At 41.1% G+C, this 20,617-nt stretch overlaps 1 protein-coding gene across 5 annotated transcripts in view; it reads left to right on the top strand.

The window, feature by feature from the left end:
* Positions 1 to 20,617, top strand: part of cracr2b (calcium release activated channel regulator 2B) — a 224,701-nt gene that overhangs the window by 94,595 nt on the left and 109,489 nt on the right. For all 5 annotated transcript variants that reach the window (XM_039763991.1, XM_039763966.1, XM_039763982.1 and 2 more), the window contains exons 5-7: positions 4,393 to 4,539; positions 4,629 to 4,719; positions 11,555 to 11,650. In XM_039763991.1, coding sequence (XP_039619925.1) covers positions 4,393 to 4,539; positions 4,629 to 4,719; positions 11,555 to 11,650 — 334 coding nt within the window. The remainder of the gene's footprint in view (positions 1 to 4,392; positions 4,540 to 4,628; positions 4,720 to 11,554; positions 11,651 to 20,617) is intronic.

The following is a 20,617-nucleotide window of genomic DNA, read 5'->3' as shown; positions in this document are numbered from 1 at the left end:
CAAGTGCGTTTTAGTTTTGGTCTGCTCTCAAATGTATTTGGTAAAGCTGAGTAATAAGAGTTTGGTGTGTGGCTTAATTTTGAATATATTCAAAAAAAAAAGTAGCAATTTGGCTATAGCCTCTGCTAGAGATCACCTTGAACATCAGGACAATAAGTCACTCAGTAATAGCTTTCTCTGTGTTTAGTTGGTTTAAATAATGATTTGAAAAGAATGGGTCTCACCCTTAGGATGCACAGGACCATGGAAATTGGATGAAAAATGTTTGTTCTAAATATTCTATAATATTTTGTTATATTATATGCGCCAGCCTTTTAGCACTTTGTTACCAATGAGCCAGAAAATGTATGACATACCAGAGGTCAGTAAAAATTGATGCTAGGTTTGCTGTTTGGGCAGATTCAGTGATAGATGAGTGTTTTTCATCTCATGTACATTGCTTGTAAGATACTTACACTGAAATATTGCCTCTATTGCATGTAAATGCAATTAATCTTTGCTGATTGGCAGCAGGAAGTCAAAATGTGTGGTGTTTTAATTTTCCTCAGTGACTGTACACAGAAGGTGCACTTTGGCTGTTAAACTAGAAGCTCTATTTGTGCCATCTAATATTTTATTGCCACCTGATAGAAACTGAATTTATTGGTTTAAAAACTTGAAGTAAAGTGCATTACTTGGGCAATATCTTTTTAAACACTTAAACATGTGTTTCTTGCTGTTTTGTTACTTATTTATACTGTATTTCTTTGATGCCTTTTTCTCTGTCTCCACCACTTCCAGATATAGATGTGCCAATGGGCTAACTGGGTGGGCGCAGGCACAACATGCCCAAACGTAGCTTCTCCCCTGGCTGTTTCTACCAGAAAAAAATGTAAAAAATGGAAATGGCCATCCAGCTTGTATTTCCTTTAGACTGGGCAAGTTCTGTCTCTGTAAATTTGTCTTGACATTAACTGTGCACAGGCAGCAACTGCCTGTGATTCTTAAAGAAAAGTCTTTTTCATTTCTGCCTTTATTATTTCTTTCCTGCAGTTTCTGGGGCCTTTCTCTATATTTTAAGTTCAGTAATCACTTGTGGCATAACCTTTCATGGTTTCCGTGTCATACTAAATAATCTTACATAATATAATACAATTAAGATAAATAATGTAAAATGATACTATACTTCTACCTAATCAATTTTGTGCACATCTTCTGATAGACAGATAGATACTTTATTAATCCCAAGGGGAAATTCATATACTCCAGCAGCATACTGAAAAAAAAAAATTAAATTTAAAGAGTGATAAAAATGCAGGTATAACAGACAATAACTTTGTATAATGTTAAAGTTTACACCCCCAGGTGGAATTGAAGAGTCTCATAGTGTGGGGGAGGAACGATCTACTCAGTCTGTCAGTGGAGCAGGACAGTGACAGCAGTCTATCGCTAAAGCTGCTCCTCTGTCTGGAGATGATACTGTTTAGTAGATGCAGTGGATTCTCCATGATTGACAGGAGCCTGTTTAGTGTCCGGCGCTCTGCCACGGATGTCAAACTGTCCAGCTCCGTGCCTACAACAGAGCCTGCCTTCCTCACCAGTTTGTCCAAGTGTGAGGCGTCCCTCTTCTTTATGCTGCCTCTGCAGCACACCACCACATAGAAGAGGGCACTCGCCACAACCGTCTGATAGAACATTTGTAGCATCTTATTGCAGATGTTGAAGGACGCCAACCTTCTAAGGAAGTATAGTCGGCTATGTCCTCTCTTTCACAGAACATCAGTATTGGCAGTCCAGTCCAATTTATCATCCAGCTGCACTCCCAGGTATTTATAGGTCTGCACACAGTCCTTTTGATGATCACGGGGTCCATGAGGGGCCTGGTCCTCCTAAAATCCACCACCAGCTCCTTGGATTTGCTAGTGTTCAGTTGTAGGAGGTTTGAGACGCACCATTTAACAAAGTCCTTGATTAGGTTCCTGTACTCCTCCTCCTACCCACTCCTGATGCAGCCCACGATAGCAGTGTCATCAGCGAACTTTTGCATGTGGCTGGACTCTGAGTTGTATTGGAAGTCTGATGTATATAGGCTGAACAGGACCGGAGAAAGTGCAGTCCCCTGTGGCGCTCCTGTGTTGCTGACCACAATGTCAGACCTGCAGTTCCCAAGACGCACTTACTGAGGTCTGTCTGTAAGATAGTCCACGATCCATGCCACCAGGTATGAATCTATTCCCATCTCTGTCAGCTTGTTTCTAAGGAGCAGAGGTTGGATGGTGCTGAAGGTGCTAGAGAAGTCCAGAAACATAATTCTTACATCACCACTGCCTCTGTCCAAGTGGGAGAGGGATCAGTGTATCATATAGATGATGGCATGCTCCACTCCCACCTTCTCCTGGTATGCGAACTTCAGAGGGTCGAGGGCGTGGTGGACCTGTGGCCTCAGGTGGTGAAACAGCAGCCGCTCCATGGTCTTCATCACATTTGACATCGGAGCAACAGGCCAGAAGTCATTCACTAGAACGTTATACGTTTGGGACTGGGGTGATGCAAGATGTTTTCCGAAGCCTTGGGACTCTCCTCTGTTCCATGCTCAGGTTGAAAATGCACTGTAGAGGTCTCCCCAGCTCCATCGCACAGGCCTTCAGCAGTTGTGGCGATACTCCATCTGGACCCACTGCTTTGCTGGCACGAAGTCTCCTCAGCTCTCTGCTTACCTGGGCTGCCATAATTGTGGGTGGGGGGAAACTCCTATGCTGGTATCAGCAGAAGGATGGGTGGAGGGTGCAGTACTCCGAGGTGAGAATGGGTTAGGGTGGTCAAACCTGTTAAAGAAGTTGTTCATCTGGTTTGCTCTCTCCACGTCTCTCTCGATGGTGGCACCTCACTTCGAGCTGCAGCCAGTGATGATCTTCACCCCATTCCACACTTTCGTCATTCTGTTATTCTGCAAACTTCTGCTCCAGCTTTCTCCTGTACTGCTCCTTCGTCACCCTGAGCTGGACTCTGGGTTCCTTCTGCACGTGCTTGAGCTCATGCTGATCTCCGCCTTTAAAAACCCTTTTCTTCTGGTTCAAAAGGCCCTTGATGTCACTTTTAATCCATGGCTTGGTGTTAGCATAGCAGCGTACTGTTCTTACTGGAACTACAATATCCATACAGAAGTTGATGTAGACAGTAGTGCAGTCAACAACCTCCTCAATGTTTTCACTGTATGATCTCTGCAGGATATCCCAGTCTATAGTTCCAAAGCAGTCTGCAAGAGGCTGCTCTACCTCAGGGGACCACTTCCTGAATGAACGTGTGGTTGTAGGTAGCTCCCTCACTCTTGGTTTGTAGTGAGGCTGAAGCAGAACCAGGTTATGATCTGCTTTCCCAAGTGCAGGCAGCGGGGTGGCGCTGTATGCATCTTTAACGTTTGCATACAGTAGGTCAATAGTTCTATTTCCCCGGGTGTTACAATCCACATACTGGGAGAAGGCAGGAAATGTTTTGTCCAGCGTCACATGGTTAAAGTCTGTAGTGATTAGCACAAGCGCCTTGGTGTGCTGTGTTTGTAGTTTAGCAACAGCGGAATGGATGATGTCACCCGCTATCTCCACGTCCGCCCGAGGAGGGATGTAAATAATAACAACAATGACATGTCCAAAATCTCTGGGCAAGTAATATAGACGCAGACTTATGCCCAACAGTTCAATGTCCCTGCAGCAAGTGGAGATTTTGACATTTACATGTCCAGAGTTGCACCACCTTCAATTCACATAAGAGAGCGAGTCCTCCTCCTTTCCGCTTCCCGCAGGTATTTGCGTCTCTGCCCACTCTAACTGTGCTAAACCCGGGCAGGTCCACGTTAGCATCTGGGATGTTAGTTGTTAGCCACGTTTCCCAAAAACAGAACAAATTGCATTCTCTGTAGGTCCTGACATTTTTCACCAGTGCAGCCAGTTCATCGATCTTATTTGGTAGTGAGTTCACATTTCCCAAGATCTCAGAAGGCACCGAAGGCTTGTATTGCCACTTTCTCACTAGCCGCTTAGCGCCGGCTCTGCTGCCACGATACAACCTTCTTTCCTCGTCTGGTAAATAGGGAACCACACCGGCACGGGCTTTTTTTCTCAGCGCTTGAAGTTGACTACCTAAATAGACAAGTCTCGACGTGTAAAAATCCATGTCCAAGTAGTAAAAAGTGTCCAGGGAACAAGTCCACATAAAAGAAAGTGGTAGGAGTGATCAGTGAAATAGAAAAAGGTAGAAAGAGAGTCATTCACGGAGCTTCTGGAAAGGCTGCCACTCACAGATGCGCCTGAGTTATTAATGTTAACATTCTGTTACATAGTTCTCTTATTTCTTGCAAATTTTGGAATGTATTTTTAGCATCTCTCTTCCTTATTCTTTGTTTTTACTGAATTTTAGTCAGTCAGAAGTTCGTGAGTTGTGGGCACGTCTGCGGAAAGATAGACCTGAACTGCTTGCCACATTTGAGAAATTTCTGTTTAAAGTGTCTGCACATATTCAGGAGGTACACCTAGAGAAGGACTCAATGGAGCAGGCCCTGCGAAGGTCAGTATGTTCTGATCAGGCTCATTTTCTTTTCCTGTCCCTCTTCATATTGTATTCAATTAGTCTTATTTTGTTACAATGCTTCCTAGGAGGGAGTGTGACCATGACAAGGAAGTACGTTCTCTCTATGAAGAGATGGAGCACCAAATAAAGATTGAAAAAGACCGGTTACTTTATCAGGTAGGGGGACATGTAGAGTAAGATACAAGTCCCATAGATAACTTTTTACATGTGCATTTGGTTACTGAAGACTGATATAATTATTTTTATACTTTTTTCTTTTGACATTCTATCCCATTGTTTCTTAATTCTGTTTTTATGACCTGGCTTGTCTGCTTGTTAGGAGTCAATGCAGTGCAGTTGCCACGTCCCAGTGTTACTATATTATTTTTTTTTTTCAAGGAGGTTTCTGATAGTAATTGAATTTGTATTTTTTCTTTCCTACATCATATCTTATAACTATGATGCTTACCAAGATATAGAAATCAATCTTATTAACTATGTTCTGGCTTGTGAGAGTTCAAGCCATTGTATTAGTTATGTTTGGCATACTGTTTGTTCCAGCTGACTTTTATAAACTATGTTTATAAACATTTAAAAAACACCAAAATTTTCTTGTTGACTCAGCAGTTGACAGTCATTTGCTTCGTCTACGTCATTGAGGATGCCTAGGGGTTTTCATAAGCAAAGGCACAAAGAAGCTGACCAAAGGTCTGCAAGAAGCTTAAGAATGACAGAGGGAGAAAGTGGAGAGTAGGACACACACTCAGAAAGAGTAACTTGCAATGTCATTCTGGGAAGGCATGGCCTTCTAAGGGAGATGTTAGATCAAGTCAGACATGGTGTCTGGGAAGTGCAATGGGCAGGGGCATCCAAGCAAAATAGAGATTGGCAGCCTGAATAGAAACCACCTGGCTGTTGGGCCAAGGTACCACCTAAAAGGAGAGATAAGTGACATGAAAATCTGGTACAAGACTGCAAAACTTTCATTCTGCTAGAAAAACAAGTGCATTCCTATTTGTTGTCCACCAAGAATATTTCCTTTAAAAGACCCAGGCCTTTTAAAGCCATCTGAGCGATAAGGGTTTCAGTTCACCAGGTGTTAAGGAGGATAGCCTGGCATTTCTGTATCAAAATGTCTACCATCTTAACACTAGAATTATCAGAGCCTACGAAAAAACTCGTAGATCCGGCCCACCTTAAATCCATTTGCACCTCTCTGTCAGCGTCTTTTGTCCTATAAATGTGCTGATAAAGACAAGCAGCAAGCAGCCTGGTATCCCATCCCCCACCGCCGCAGAACGTGCACAATGTTCTCCCAGCTCATGCCTTGATTGATTATCTGGAAATGAAGTGCTGGAGTTTTAGAGAGGAAATAATAGATTGTTATTTGGAACACATGCATTTTATGTGTGTTCCGTTTCTATAATAATCTGTGTAAACACATTGTTAAAACAGAAACTTTTTCATATTTTAGTAGTAAATGACAAAATATTGGCATAAACTATATAATGTGTGAAGCCTGAAGTCCAAAGATCAAATAAACACTTTCACAAAAGGTTCAAGTATGATACAACAGCTTTCGTGGCACAGCGGTAAGATTTGCTGACTTATTATCAAGAGTCCCTGGTACGATCCCGGGTGCCTCTTATATTTGCTGTTTTCAGTAGTGAGCTGCTCTTATTGTTAATATTATACAGTACACACATACATTTGGTTTGCGTCTGTAACAGACGCTGTACATTTATAGGACTTGTAAAAGTTACTGTTTTTTTTTTTTTCCCACTTTTATTCTCTCAGTCACGATCACAATACATACTACTGCCCCCCCAACCAGGGATCTGACGGCGTTAGTTTTTATTTGAAACTGGGAGTAACTGTAGATGTGAGTGGTGTTTTGAGGCAATGGAACTGGACATTGTCTGATCTGGAGGGATAAAAGCTGACACACAAACGCAGGTGAATCTGCTCTCTTCTTATTTAACTGTCATTAGTATGCACCTATGGTCTATGATGTCAAAAAAAAAAACAAGAGACATATGTATATATGATATTTGGAATCATTCATTTTATGATCTGTATAGTACGTTTCGGAAAACATTGTGACAGGGATGCAACATTATTCATATTCATTTGCATAACATCTTGCGGTTGTAATCAGTGACTGAGTGTTTCGCGTGTTTTTTTTTTTTTCCCCGATCTTGCCAGTGTCCACGTTGCTGTATGGTGGTGTTTCTTTTGTACACCAGGATATGCAGAGGAAAGAATAGTATAGAGAGATCAGTTCAGCGCTATATGCAATCATCAAATTCAAATGTTAACAGTTCACACACATGCAAGGACCATCCTTCTTACATTTACGACATGTGTACCTATTGCAGTGTACATACTTCTCTCTATGCTGTGTATCCTATTGAAAGAGCACCTGACACTGACTCTGTTTACTTTCCTGGGGAAAGCGGCTGTCTTGGAACAGAAGCTTGTCGACATTGCATCCTCCTTTTCTTTTTCCATTGCCTTTTCTAGTAAGATGCGACAACATAGTTCCTCTGCAAGGTAAGCCATAAACATTCTTTTTTTTTCCTGAGTGGCCCCCGTGCATGCCTTGCACAGTACATGTGTTTTGATCGCCGCCAGCATGTTGTAGCACACAGCAACTGGCCACCTGCGTGTTCTTGCGCGCACTGAATAAGCTCATGCCTTCTGGTGCACAATGTCAATGCATCACGGAGAAAAAAAGAAAGATACAAATATATGGGACATTGGGTATAAATTTATTGTACTTGTAAAAAAAAGTTAGCTTTTTTCAGTTTTATTCTCTCAATTACAATCACGCTGTACCCCCCCCTCCCCCCACGCAAACCCACCCCTCCTGATCTGACTCCAAGTAACAGCACTAGCATAAATTCACACCCGGTCTGACGCTGTTCGTTTTCAAATAATATTGCATTAGTGCGATGGTGTTTTCTGATTGGTACTATTCAGGTCATAAAATGATTTCTTCAAAATGTCACATATATTGTCTCTTTCTTTCAGGTGTGTAATAGAAACCACAGAATAGAGAGATATGTGTACACTGCAACAGGTACACAAGTCGTAAATGTAGGAAGGACGGTCCTTGCGTGTGTGTGTGTAAACTGTTAACATTTGAATTTGATGATTGCATATAGCGCTGAACTGACCTCTCTGTACTACTGCTTTGGAACTGCAGACTGGGATATCCTGCAGGGATCATATAGTGAGAATATTGAGGAGGTTGTCGACTGCCCTACTGATAACATCAACTTCTGTATGGACATTGTAGTTCCAGTAATTTCAGTACGCTGATATGCTAACAACAAGCCATGGATTACAAGTGACCTCAAGGGCCTTTTGAACCTGTCGCTCTGACGTCAAATGTGATGAAGACCATGGAGCGGCTGCTGCTTCACTACCTGAGGCCACAGGTCCACCACGCCCTCGACCCTCTGAAGTTCGCATACCAGGAGAAGGTGGGAGCGGAGGATGCCATCATCTATATGCTACACCGATCCCTCTCCCACTTGGACAGAGGCAGTGGTGCTGTAAGAATTATGTGTCTGGACTTCTCTAGCGCCTTCAGCACCATCCAACCTCTGCTCCTTAGAGACAAGCTGACAGAGATGGGAGTAGATTCATACCTGGTGGCATGGATTGTGGCCTGTCTTACAGACTGACCTCAGTATGTGCCTCTCTGGAACTGCAGGTCTGACGTTGTGGTCAGCACCACAGGTGACTGTACTTTCTCCGGTCCTGTTCAGCCTATATACATTGGACTTCCAATACACCTCAGAGTCCTGCCACGTGCAAAAGTTTGTTGACGACACTGCTATTGTGGGCTGCATCAGGAGTGGACAGGAGGAGGAGCATAGGAACCTAATTAAGGACTTTGTTAACTGGTGTGACTCAAACCACGTACAACTGAACACCAGCAAAACCAAGGAGCTGGTGGTGGATTTTAGGAAAACCAAGCCCCTCATGGACCCCGTGATTATCGGAGATGACTGTGTGCAGAGGGTGCAGACCTATAAATATCTGGGAGTGCAGCTGGATGATAGATAGATAAATAAATTGGACGACCTACCGACCGACGACAAAGGCAAGGTCGGGGGAAAAAAAAAACATGTGAAACACTCAGTCACTGATTACAACCGCAAGATTTTATGCTAATAAATATAAATAATGCTGCATCTGTGCCACAATGTTTTCTGAAATGTACTATACAGGCCATAAAATAAATAATTCCAAATATCATATATACGTATGTCTCTTTTTTTTTGTTTTTTCTTGACATCATAGATCATAAGGTGCATACTAATTCAGCGTGAGCAGGAACACTCAACAAAACTGAATACAAAAAAATCAAGTGACGGTGAGATACGAAGAAGGCAGATTCATCAGCGTCTCTGTATCAGCTTTAATCCCTCCAGATTAGACAATGTCCAGTTCCATTGCCTCAAAACATCACTCACATCTACAGTTACTCCCAGTTTCAAATATAAACTAATAGCGTCAGATCCCTTGGGGCGGTAGTATCATGATCGTGACTGACAGAATAAAAGTGGGAAAAAAAAGGTAACTTTTACAAGTCCTATAAATGTACACCATCTGTTACAGAGGCAAACCAAATGTATATGTGTACTTTATAATATTAACAACTAGCAAAATACCCGCGCTTCGCAGCGGTGAAGTACTGCATTCAAATTTTTATTAAGAAGAAAATTAAACCTTTTTAAACTGTGGGACAATATGCCAATAATTATTTGTTAAGGATCTCTTTGTATACCATGTTGTCAGTTCGGCCCTCCGGTTGTAACATGACCAAGCTGTGCGCTGAGCTTACTCTTGAGCATGTAACTTACAGTTGGCCATGTGAGCAGTAATCTTGTCTCAAATCTCACAGCTTGGATTGCTGCTGTCATAATCAGTTTGAGTTTCATGGTTTGTTTCAATTACGACAGTATTTGCAGGATTTGTTGTGTTGAAGTGACATTTGGCATCTGTCAAGCGTTGTAAGCACACAACCGGTTTCATCAATAAAATCACATCCAGCTTTTGAGAGTTTAAACATTCATAAACATCAAAGTGTCAACTATTGAAATCGTCACCTGTGAATCTAAGATGTTTAAGAGGCATTGGCGGTTGTCGAAAGGTGTAAAATATTTGGCCATTTCGGTACACTTGAAAGCGACAACCGAACAATTCAGCGGCAGCCATCAACTTACATGCAGAACCATAGGTGAAGGGCTTAAGCATTTCACTCTTCTAGTGCTCCTGTGTAGTATAATTATCTCCTGTACCGTCATCAGTCCACACCTTGAACCTGTCCCAGTCATTCAATACATAAGACAGAATGTTCCTCCGGATATCAAGAGTGAGCCTGATATGGCCGTGCAATATGTAACAAAGAGAATGGAAAAGATAGGTGGTATCTCCGGGCATGGAAACCACTCGGTAAGTGACAGTTCTTTGATCGATAGAATTTCTTGAAGATGGGCCCATAAGTAACAAAGACTGTTGAAAAGTTTAATATGGCGGCCGACAGTGGCATCATACTACCGAAATAAGTACGTACATTGGTTTCAGTTAGTGGAGGGAAGCCGCCTACCAAATTTTGAGAAGATGGGGCCATAAATAAGAAAGTTCAACATGGAGGACGTTGTTGACCGTTATGACCATTACGCGTAGAATTTCGAAATGAAACCTGCTTAACTTTTGTAAGTAAGCTGTAAGGAATGAGCCTTGCAAATTTCAGCCTTCTACCTACACGGGAATTTGGAGAATTAGTGACGTGTGGAAAATTCAATATGGCGGCCGACAATGGCGTCATACCACCGAAATAAGTACGTACATCGGTTTTGGCTAGCGCCGGGAAGCCACCTACCAAATTTCGTGAAGATGGGGCCATAAATAAGAATAAATAAGAATAATTCAACATGGCGGACGTTGTCGACCGTTATCGACCGTTATGACCGTTACGTGTAGAATTTCGAAATGAAACCTGTAAGTAACTACTTTTGTAAGTAAGCTGTAAGGAATGAGCCTGCCAAATTTCAGCCTTCTACCTACACCGGAACTTGGAGAATTAGTGATAAGTGAGTCAGTGAGGGCTTTGCCTTTTATTAGTATAGATAAGAGCAGCTCACTACTGAAAACAGCAAATATTGGTGGCAGTTGGGATTGAACCGGGGACTCTTGATTACAAGTCAGCAAATCTTACCGCTATACCACAGAAGCTATTTTATCATCCTTGAACCTTTTGTGAAAGTGATTATTTGATCTTTGGATTTCAGGCTTCACACATTATATAGGTTATGCCAACATTTTGTCATTTACTACTAAAATATGACAAACGTTTCTGTTTTAACAATGTGTTTGCAAAAATTATTGTAGAAACAGAACACACATGAAATGCATGTGTTCCAAATAACGATCTATTATTTCCACTCTAAAACTCCAGCACTTCACTCCCAGATAATCAATCAAGGCATGAGCTGGGAGAACATTGTGCACATTCTGCGGCGGTGGGGGATGGGATACCTGACTGCTTGCTGCTTGTCTTTATCGGCATATTTACAGGACAAAAGACGCAGGTGGCCCAGATCTATGAGTTTTTTTCGTAGGCTCTGGTAATTTTAGTGTTAACTCTTTAAACTCAGCCTTTCTAGAAAAGAAGTTGGGAAGAAGAATAAAGATACATTGAACAGGTACAGATTGAGTGTTGAGCTTGTAAGAGTGTTTGTGGTTCACTGGTGGGAGGGAGATGCCAGGATTGTGTGCATTTTGTGGCATGGAGAAAGAGAGTGTGTGCAAGTGATAGTAGTAATAAGAGATGGTGTAGTCATAGTGAGTCCTGAGTTTAAAACTTTGTTTGGATTTCAACTAACCAGCTAGTGATATAGGTTGGTCTGATTGTAAATACTCTAGGTATTTTCAGGGAATTTTGTTAATTTATTGTCTTTACTTATTTACAATGCTGTTTTGTTTAATTTGTTAGGATTCTTCCAGGCAAATTGGCAAGAATGTTGAGCTACAGAAGGAGCTGCAAATTCGGGAACGTGAGCTGGAGGGAATTGTCGGAAGACAACGTCAGGTGAATTCCTTGCTTATTTTGTGTCTAGATGTCTGTTATATTGTTACAGTATAATTATTTCCATACTCTAAATGCCTTCTGCTGCTTTTTAAGAATAATTACACTTGGCTATGTTATTACAATTAAGGGAATATCACACAGCCTGCCCATATGTCTGGGTGTTATACATTTACAAAGTAATATTTTTATACCTCCCTTGAGCCTCATTTCTGCAAATCTTTAACTTACTTTTATTGTCCTCTTAAACTAAGTATCTGTTAAGTCAGTTTAATGGATCAAGCAATCTCATCAATTTGTTCCAAGTACACTTTTTTCCAGTACAAGTTACTTTTCATTTTATTGCTTTTTGAAATAGATGTAAGATTAAGGGTGAAGGAGCTAGTCAAATCACTGTTTATTGTAGAGCTTGTTGTGAGAACAAATAAAACAGAAGTAATTTAGTGATTTTATTTAGAGTTCCTACTCTGTGGAACTATAGTTTCATGCATTTTCTGTCTTTCTCTTTTCCCACCTGTAGAGCAGACTGACCCAGCTACTCAGTTCGTTCATACTTACATACAAGAACTAATATCAGAATAAAGCTCAATGCAAGAAATTGTACATATCACTGGCTTCTCCTGTGGTCTGTCTTAATATATTATGGTCCTTTTGTGCTCTGTGGCATTCAAAACCCAGGTAATGAAGTAGATTTCAGAGAGGGAACATAACTTCAGAATGCTGACCATAATATGATTTGCCAGTCATGTCCTTCCCAATGTGTGTGTTCTTAGCCCATTTTATTTATTTATTTTTTTGTTCTTCAAAACTCTACCCCTTCGGCCAGTATCAAGGACTTTTCACTGTTGCAGATGATGCTGCTATTTGACATGTATTTAAGGAAGAAGCTGAGGACCTGTTAGGCATTTGTTTCTCAGACTACATACTCTGACCTTCATTCTTCAAAAAAAATATTGTCATGTTTCTTGAGAAGGCTGTGTCATTTTGGCCATTTTTGAAGTAGTGTTGCTCAGAATACCAATACTAAAATTGTACCAACTAAATTTTGAAAAGAGTACTATACCAACATTATGCAAAGCTCAGTAATCTTACTACATTAAATTGTAACTGAAATTGCTTTATGCTGCATTTATATTTTTGAAATATTTTGTTAAAATATTTTGTATATTAACGTATTATAATGACTGAGCCAGCAAATCACTGGCAAGCAACACGTTTTCTGAAAAAGCAGTGAGTTATTCAAATTAAGTATCACAGTGAACTGTGGGATTTGGGGCAGAGAGGAGAAGAGGCTGGTGGAGAGAAATGGAAAGTGTGCAAGAGTCTGCAGTTGGCTGGCAGAAAGTGCACGGAGGACAGAGACCTGTCTTGGAGGAGTCCGAAAAGTATTGGACAGAATTAGAATTTGCTAGACTACAGTACTGGCACAGCAGGAGCAGAATACTATGATGTGTGGGACCAGGACATGTAAATTCAAGACAATAGAGAGTGGACGAAGGAGCAGAGTGCTTGAGTGCCGTGACCCCTGAATTGGGAGACAGACTGTATTGGGAAGTCAGTTAAGTCAGTAAGCAAATACTGTAAACAGAAAAAGATGTCCTTCACATTTAGATGGAATGGGCTGAACTTCAGACAATAAGAGCAGGGTTGGTGGGTCAGGAGTGCTTCAGCACATATACTTGTGTTCTTCTTGGTTTGGGTTGTTACAAAAACCACTATTTTACTACTTTCAGTGTTCAGTTTTGTCAATACATTTTTCAGGGGAAAAACATTAATTTTACATTTCATTTTGTGAAAAATAATAAGTTATCTATTTAGTAGTATATTCAGAAAGCAACTGTCAAAGGAGGTGTTAGATTGATTGATTGATGACTTTAAGCCCCGCCCCAAATATGATTTATGACTTTAAGCCCCGTCCCAAATATGATTTGCGAAAATATGCAAATATGAAAATATAAAAAATATGAAAATATGATTTATAAAAATATGAAAATATAAAAATATGAACTATACCCCGCTCCCTGGGGGTTGGACCACCGTCATAAGTGATCATCTCTAAACCCCGCCTTTTAGGGTGGATCTTTCGTAAACCAGACACTTATCACTCCCCATTAACAATACTCACGCCCCCAAGGTACGCCTTTATCTCTCTATCCGCCTATAGGGTTAGGGGTGAGGCGTGTCTTTCACCCCCGACTGTGGGAGGAGACGAAAGAGTTCTTGTATAAAATTCTAGTTACTTAGTGAAAACGCCATGACACACAACAGAATGGACGGTCTTGTGAACGCTCCTAAGAAACTGAAAGCAAACAGGGCGTCCAGTAGAACGTTACGGGAGCTACGGGAACCACGCTTCAGCTCTGTCTGGTATGATTCTAACTGTGCTTTGTGCCGGGTAGAGGTAAAATGAAATGCCGAGGGACAGCTCACAATCGCCGTTTCCAAGAAGGAGCGTATCCTTCCCGAATATAACAAGGCCTGTCACAAAGAGGAGGAGGAAGATAAAGAAGCGAGTGAGTGAAATTAATTTTTCTGTAAAAGACTGAAGTTTTTTTAAAGCTCTTATGCCAAATATTGATGAAGCAATTTATCAAGGAAAACTGTCCGACCAGATGAAAAGAATTAAAAGAAAATTGGAGGAGGAGTTTAGCATGTTGAATAATTCATGCTCGGAGGAGGAGGAAGAGAACTGGGAGTCAACCGCCCCCTAAGTGAGCGGAGATGAATACAGAGGTCTTTTCCATAGTCTACATTAACCTAAAACCCTATTGAGATGTCTTCAACTAACTACCCTTCCGAAGCTGGTGCTAGCTGGGTCCGGTCGTCTCCCTGTTCTCTCGGCCTCTGAGGTGGCAGAAGTCCTCGACATTTTGATACACTCCGAAGAACCAAGCTCCGGGGGTATGGAACAACGCCCGCCGCTGACTACCTGTTTTGGCCGTCTAACCTTCAAGCCAACACCGCCTACTCTACTCCCGACGAGATGATCAACACTAACCTAAAGCCCCGCTACTGTGCTGCAGACCAGATGCTGACAGACAACGATGTGTTTTGGGCAGGTAACAACCAGCACCCCGCCGGCTACGTTCCTGATCAGGCCTGTTGGTCTATGGAACAGACAGCAGCAGTCAACGGCCTGTTTTGGCCCGACAACATTGTTCCTAACTCCGGGTACTCTGCTCCTAAAAACTCTCCTTCAGAGTCTTGGCTGGATTTTCTGATGCCCTCAAATGACCAGATCTATTGGCCCGAACCTCAGTTACCCGCCCCTGATGAAATTTATTGGCTGGACAGTCTCCTGGAAAACCGTACAGTACCTAACTTTTTTGTACCTGCTAAGGATGCTCTAGGGAGCCTAACAGGCGCTGAAGAGAGAGCCATGCAGACCATGCATCAAGAAGAGACTGTGGACGACTTGGTAGATGCTCTGGCCGCTTGGAAGCCATCGTCCCAGGATTCTGATTATGAGGGCATGGACATTGACAATGACAATGAAATGTTTTTAATACTGCTGTTTTGAAATTTTAATAATCTTTTGAAAATTATCAATAAAGCCTCATTTGAATTTTAAACCATTGACATTTTTCTTTCACCGTCAGCATTGGAGGGTTACTTAAAAAAGTTTATTATAACCTGACAAATCCTGGTAGCTTTCGGGGAAAAGACTCTTTGAAAAGAGTTCTTGAGGTTTCGGGTCAGAAAAGTAATGACCAACAGGTGTCGGATTGGTTATCCCGTCAATATGCTTATACAATTCACAAACCCGCTAGAAGACATTTTAGGAGAAATAAGGTTTATGTATCCGATATAGACTCGCAATGGCATATGGATTTAGCGGACATGACAAATGTGTCCGAGCATGATCTGGGTTATAAATATTTGTTAACATGTATCGACGTACTTTCTAAGTACGTGTGGGTACGACCCCTAAACAACAAAACGGGTAAGGAAGTGACAAGAGCCTTCCAAGACATTCTGAGCGCCGGGCGTACTCCAAAGAAGCTCCAGATCGATAAGGGGAAATAATTTTTCAACCGAGATTTTCAAAAGCTGTTAAAGAAGATCGGAAGGAGCCATTTTTATGCTCTGATGATAACTTTTGTTGTAAGAGTATACTAGATCGTGAGTGTTGTTAATGGGGAGTGATAAGTGTCCGTTTTACGAAAGACCCACCCTAAAAGGTGGGGTTTAGAGATGATCAATTATGACGGTGGTCCAACCCCCCCAGGGGGCGGGGTATAGTTCATATTTTTATATTTTCATAAATCATATTTGCATATTGGGGCGGGGCTTAAAGTCACAAATCATATTTGGGGCAGGGCTTAAAGTCATCAATCAATCTAACACCTCCTTTGACAGTTGCTTTCTGTATGTACTACTAAGGGGTATAGTTCATATTTTTATATTTTCATAAATCATATTTTCATATTGGGGCGGGGCTTAAAGTCATAAACTTCTGTTATTTGCTTCAGTGTCATTTTTGTTTTGGTACTGAGATACAGAGGCTGATATCAGTGCCAAAATCAAAAGTTTAGTATGGGTCCAACACTATTTTCAACTCAAAACTGAACTTTAGGAATGTCGGGACCTTGCAACTGAAGGAACAGAATAACAGGTTTCAACAGTACTAATGCAATTATAAAGGACTATCTGCACTTAAAATGACCAATAAAGGATAAGCTAAGGGAGTTGACCACTAGGAAACTAAACAAATGGCTGGTGAAACTGGGGCTTTGTATTCATATGTGAATAATGAACAGAAAAATAAGTAATTTCAAGCAGTAATAGCCATTAGCAACAATAGTCATTTTTGGCAGTATTTTTTTATACATTTAATAACATTTTCATAAAAAAGGTTTAAATTTCTATCAAAAACATGAAAAAGTGTGTGCAGACTTCTCACTGGTAGTGTATATGTTTCTCTATTCTTTTATTAAGTTGTAAGACTGCTTAATCTAGTAACTGCTTCATCCTCTTTATGTAACTCTGTGACTGCTAGTGTGGTAACAGCTTTGCCTTTGTGTAATATGGTTTTCTGAGAACTGCCCTTTCACTACTCTGTATAGTTTTCATACATTTCTGTTACATCAGTAACATTCTTAATTTCTTATTTTTTTTTTAGTGCAAATTTTCACCTCTCACCCTTCACAAACAAGGTCCATGATTTCTGATGATTACTGACCATATAGCAGCTAGAAACTCATGAGATATCGGTGACAGGTGACACCTCTAATTTAAAAAAAAAACAAAAAACAAAGCAGAAAAAAAAAAAGAATTTGGTTCTCACCTTGTCTTGCTCTCTTCTCAATCATGCCTGACTTGCATAACAATTGTTTTGGGGTCTGGTTACATTCTTATTTTAATCAGTTTGATTAATTTTGATGTCTGCTTTTGTAAAGGTACCAGATGTAAGAACATATGTAGAATTTCAACTTTTCAAATATGATGGTTTTATTTTGCAATGAGCACACTCTTCTTAAAAAAACAAATTTAATCTCTCGGTCTAATGTCATCTCAGAAACATACCCACACACACTTTAAAATAGGCATTAGAGGATGAATAAGTTGAATATAAGAGGAAAACTAGCACATAGCTATTAATACTGGTTTAACATGGAAGACACAAGTGTCTGTAGAGAATGAGAAAGTCATCATCATCTTTAACAGAACAGGAATATCTGGTATAACAGGAACATAGGCAAATGTTTTGGCTCGTCAGCTGTGTCTAGGTGGCTTGGTTTGGAGAACAGGTTCAAAGGCAGGATGGCCTGATTACTTCCTATAAGAGTGTGAGCGCTGAAGTCGAAAACAACGGAAGAACTTAAACCCAATTAAAGTAAAAATAATTTCTTAATTCTTGGTGAGTAGAGAGAATGTGAGACTGCCTCTTTCCAACAGTCAACTGATTTGGATTTTGGCAGAATATCTAAAGTAAACCTGTTTTCTCTTTTATATCCTAGAAAAGGAAAAAAAAACCCTAGCAGTTCATTCTGAGGTTATACATAGCTTAAGGTTAAATCTTAATTTATGACATACTGGAATGTCCTAAAACATGAAACAAACAGCCATTTGCATTCCCAAGGAATACACCCTTCTAATTATACACACTTAGAATCAATTTAAATATTCTTATAGTCCATAAAGATCTTACATTCTTCACAGGGTCTTCTGATAGTATCAGAGGTCAGCTTTTCCTCATGAATGATAAAAGTTAGTCCCTTAATGCTGTGCACACATCCCAACTCCTTTTCTGCATAAATGAGGAACAAATCATATAGCTCTCTGCAGCATGATCAACTCAAAACACAGTCCTTGATATCTGTGAGTTAAATAATAATGTTTTCTCTTCCTCAGTTCCCCCCTTTGCACATAAAATGTGCACATTAATAATAAGACTTCTGCATCATCAGAGTTCAGGAAAGGGTTGGCAAATGGAAGAAAAGGTTTGTACTGGGAGTCAGGGTCAGCACTGAGGAGACAAACCTTAGTAATGGAAGCGTTAATAAACCTTTGTAGAAGGGCTCAGATGCATGGGATTAGACAGCAACCCAAGAACATGAAAACTGCCAGAGAAATAAGGATAGTTATGAGAATAATTTTCAAGAACTGAACCAATCTTTGGAAGAGTTTAAAAAAAAAGAGTCAGGTGTTCCTGAGTGTTCTGCTAATTAGATAGATAGGGAGGTAAGGCCAGCTAAAGCACGGGTAGATTATTGGGAAGGGATACAACTAGGAGATTGGGTTTAGCAGTGGCACATGCATAACAAGAATCTGTTCTTAATTGTGTAACAGTAACCTTCAACCACTTATATCACAGATTATCCCCTAAACAAAGGGAATAATCCCTTGACAGAGTCTCAACATAGAAAGTCCAAAAATAGCAACAGCTTAATGATTCAGTCCACTTTTTACAGTGAGAGATGTGCATTCAAGAAAAGAGTCCTTCGTCCATCACGGCATGTGGGGTGCAGATAGCAGCACCTGGAATGGTTCCCCTCCAGCTAGGTTGATGCCAATATTTCCTTCGGTGTCTCTGACCAGTATCTAGGTTCCAAGGGGAATCTGGAACTTCATCAGTAGGGGACTGGTCTGCCAAGCCTTGTTAACTTGTTTGTGGACTTCCTTCAGGGAAGCTCGGAGACCTGCAAGACTAGAGAGAAGATCATTGTTCACAGTATGCAGAGTAACATTTCCGATAACCATGCCAACAGGTATGGGGCATCCAGTTACAATTTTAAATGGCGACAGTCCCAACTGCGATGTGTCCTTCCTCTCAACCCCATCAAGGCCAGGGATAGAGCATCTGGCCAGGTTAAGTTTGTCTGCTCACAGATTTTTGCCAATTTTGATTTTAGGGTACCATTGCACCTTTCTACAATACCTCCACTTTGAGGATGGTATTTGCAGTAATGATGCACATTTATCTAGAGCCAAGTAGTCAGCTCATTTATTACAGAATTCACAAAGTGGGTTCCATTATCGGTATGCAGTTTCTGTGATATTCCCCATCTTGGAATGATTTCTTTTATTAAAGCTTTAGCCACAGTTTTTGCATCTGCATGTTTAGAGAAAACTTCCACCCATCGGAGAACACATCGACAATTACCAAGCAATGGTAGCCTTTAGACGGTGTTAACTCAATGAAATCCATTTGGAGGTGTTCAAAGGGACCCATTGGGTTAGGAGTGACAGCGGGCTTACCTGAGTACCTTTACCTACATTAAACCTTTGGCATAGTGCATCGTCAGCAGAATTGTTCAGCATATGTAGAGAACCTGTGGTTTCCCAATGTCGCTCGACTTCCTGAGTCATAGCGTCTTTTCCTGCATGATCCAGGCCGTGTGAGAATTTGCCATTCCTGGAAAAGAAGCCTTTGGGAGGAAAGGTTTGTTAGTTTGCTTATGGGTCCAGACCCAGCAGAGAGGGATCCTTCTCTGGATCACTTTATCCTTTCTCGGTCAGGGGTAGCGCTCTGTAAAGAAATAATTTGATGATCAGGTCTTTGTCATCCTTCTGTTGGAATAAAGACTGGTGTGTTATTACAGGCGGCCTGTTTAGCAAATGGTCAGCCAGTTCATTTCCTTGGCTGACTGGGGTTTTGTTTCCCAGTAATGGGCTTGCATTTAACTATTGCCAGTTTTGATGGTTCTGTTATAGCTTTAGAAGGGATTCCACTAATTTCTGGTGTTGTATGGGCTTACCAGTACTGGTTTTGAATCCCTTAATTTCCATAATGCCCCATGATCATGGAAGACTCCAAAGGCAGATCTGGAATCTGTGTAAATGGTTATGACTTTTCTTTCAGACAACTGGCAAGCTCGAGTGAGAGCTATTAGCTCAGCTGCTTGTGCACTTAAACTAGAAGAAATTCAGTTTGCTTCAAGTAAGTGGTCTTCCTTGACCACTGCATAACTGGTGGAGAGTGTTCTGTCGTCCAATCCCAAGGAACAGCCATCCTCATAAAGAATTTCTCCTGTTTCTAGTAGAGTTTCCTGGAGGTCCGGACTAGGTTTAGGACCTTTGTTATCTCATCCTGGCAGTTATTTGGTTCCCCCTCTCCCTCAGTGGGAAGTAAGGTAGCTGGATTTAGAGTTGAGCATCTTGCAATAGTGACATTTGACAGGGTACAGAGCACATTTTAATAGTGTATTGCCCTTACAGTAGTGAGGTAGTTCACCATGTTTCCCTCACTTGTTCATGCACTCTCTGTAAGGCACTACGCAAACCTGCAAGCCTTTTCCTACATTAAATCTTTGCCATAATGTAGACCTCTTACAGAACTGATCAGCAAAGTTAGAAAAACCCCGGGCGTGACAGTATTGTTGCACCTGTGCCATCATTGCATCTTCTGGAAGGGTGGGCCAAACCATGCGCAGCCTTTGCAATTCCTAGAAAGAAAGCTTTTGGGAAAAAAGGATGTTTAGTTAATGGATGGATCTAAATTCCTTTCAGAGCTTTATCTGATCCCTC

This window comes from Polypterus senegalus, chromosome 1 (assembly GCF_016835505.1).
Source record: "Polypterus senegalus isolate Bchr_013 chromosome 1, ASM1683550v1, whole genome shotgun sequence".
Classification (NCBI taxonomy): Eukaryota; Metazoa; Chordata; class Cladistia; order Polypteriformes; family Polypteridae; genus Polypterus; species Polypterus senegalus.
The sequence above is the reverse complement of the archived record's forward strand: the minus strand, read 5'-3'. Positions and strand labels throughout refer to the sequence as shown.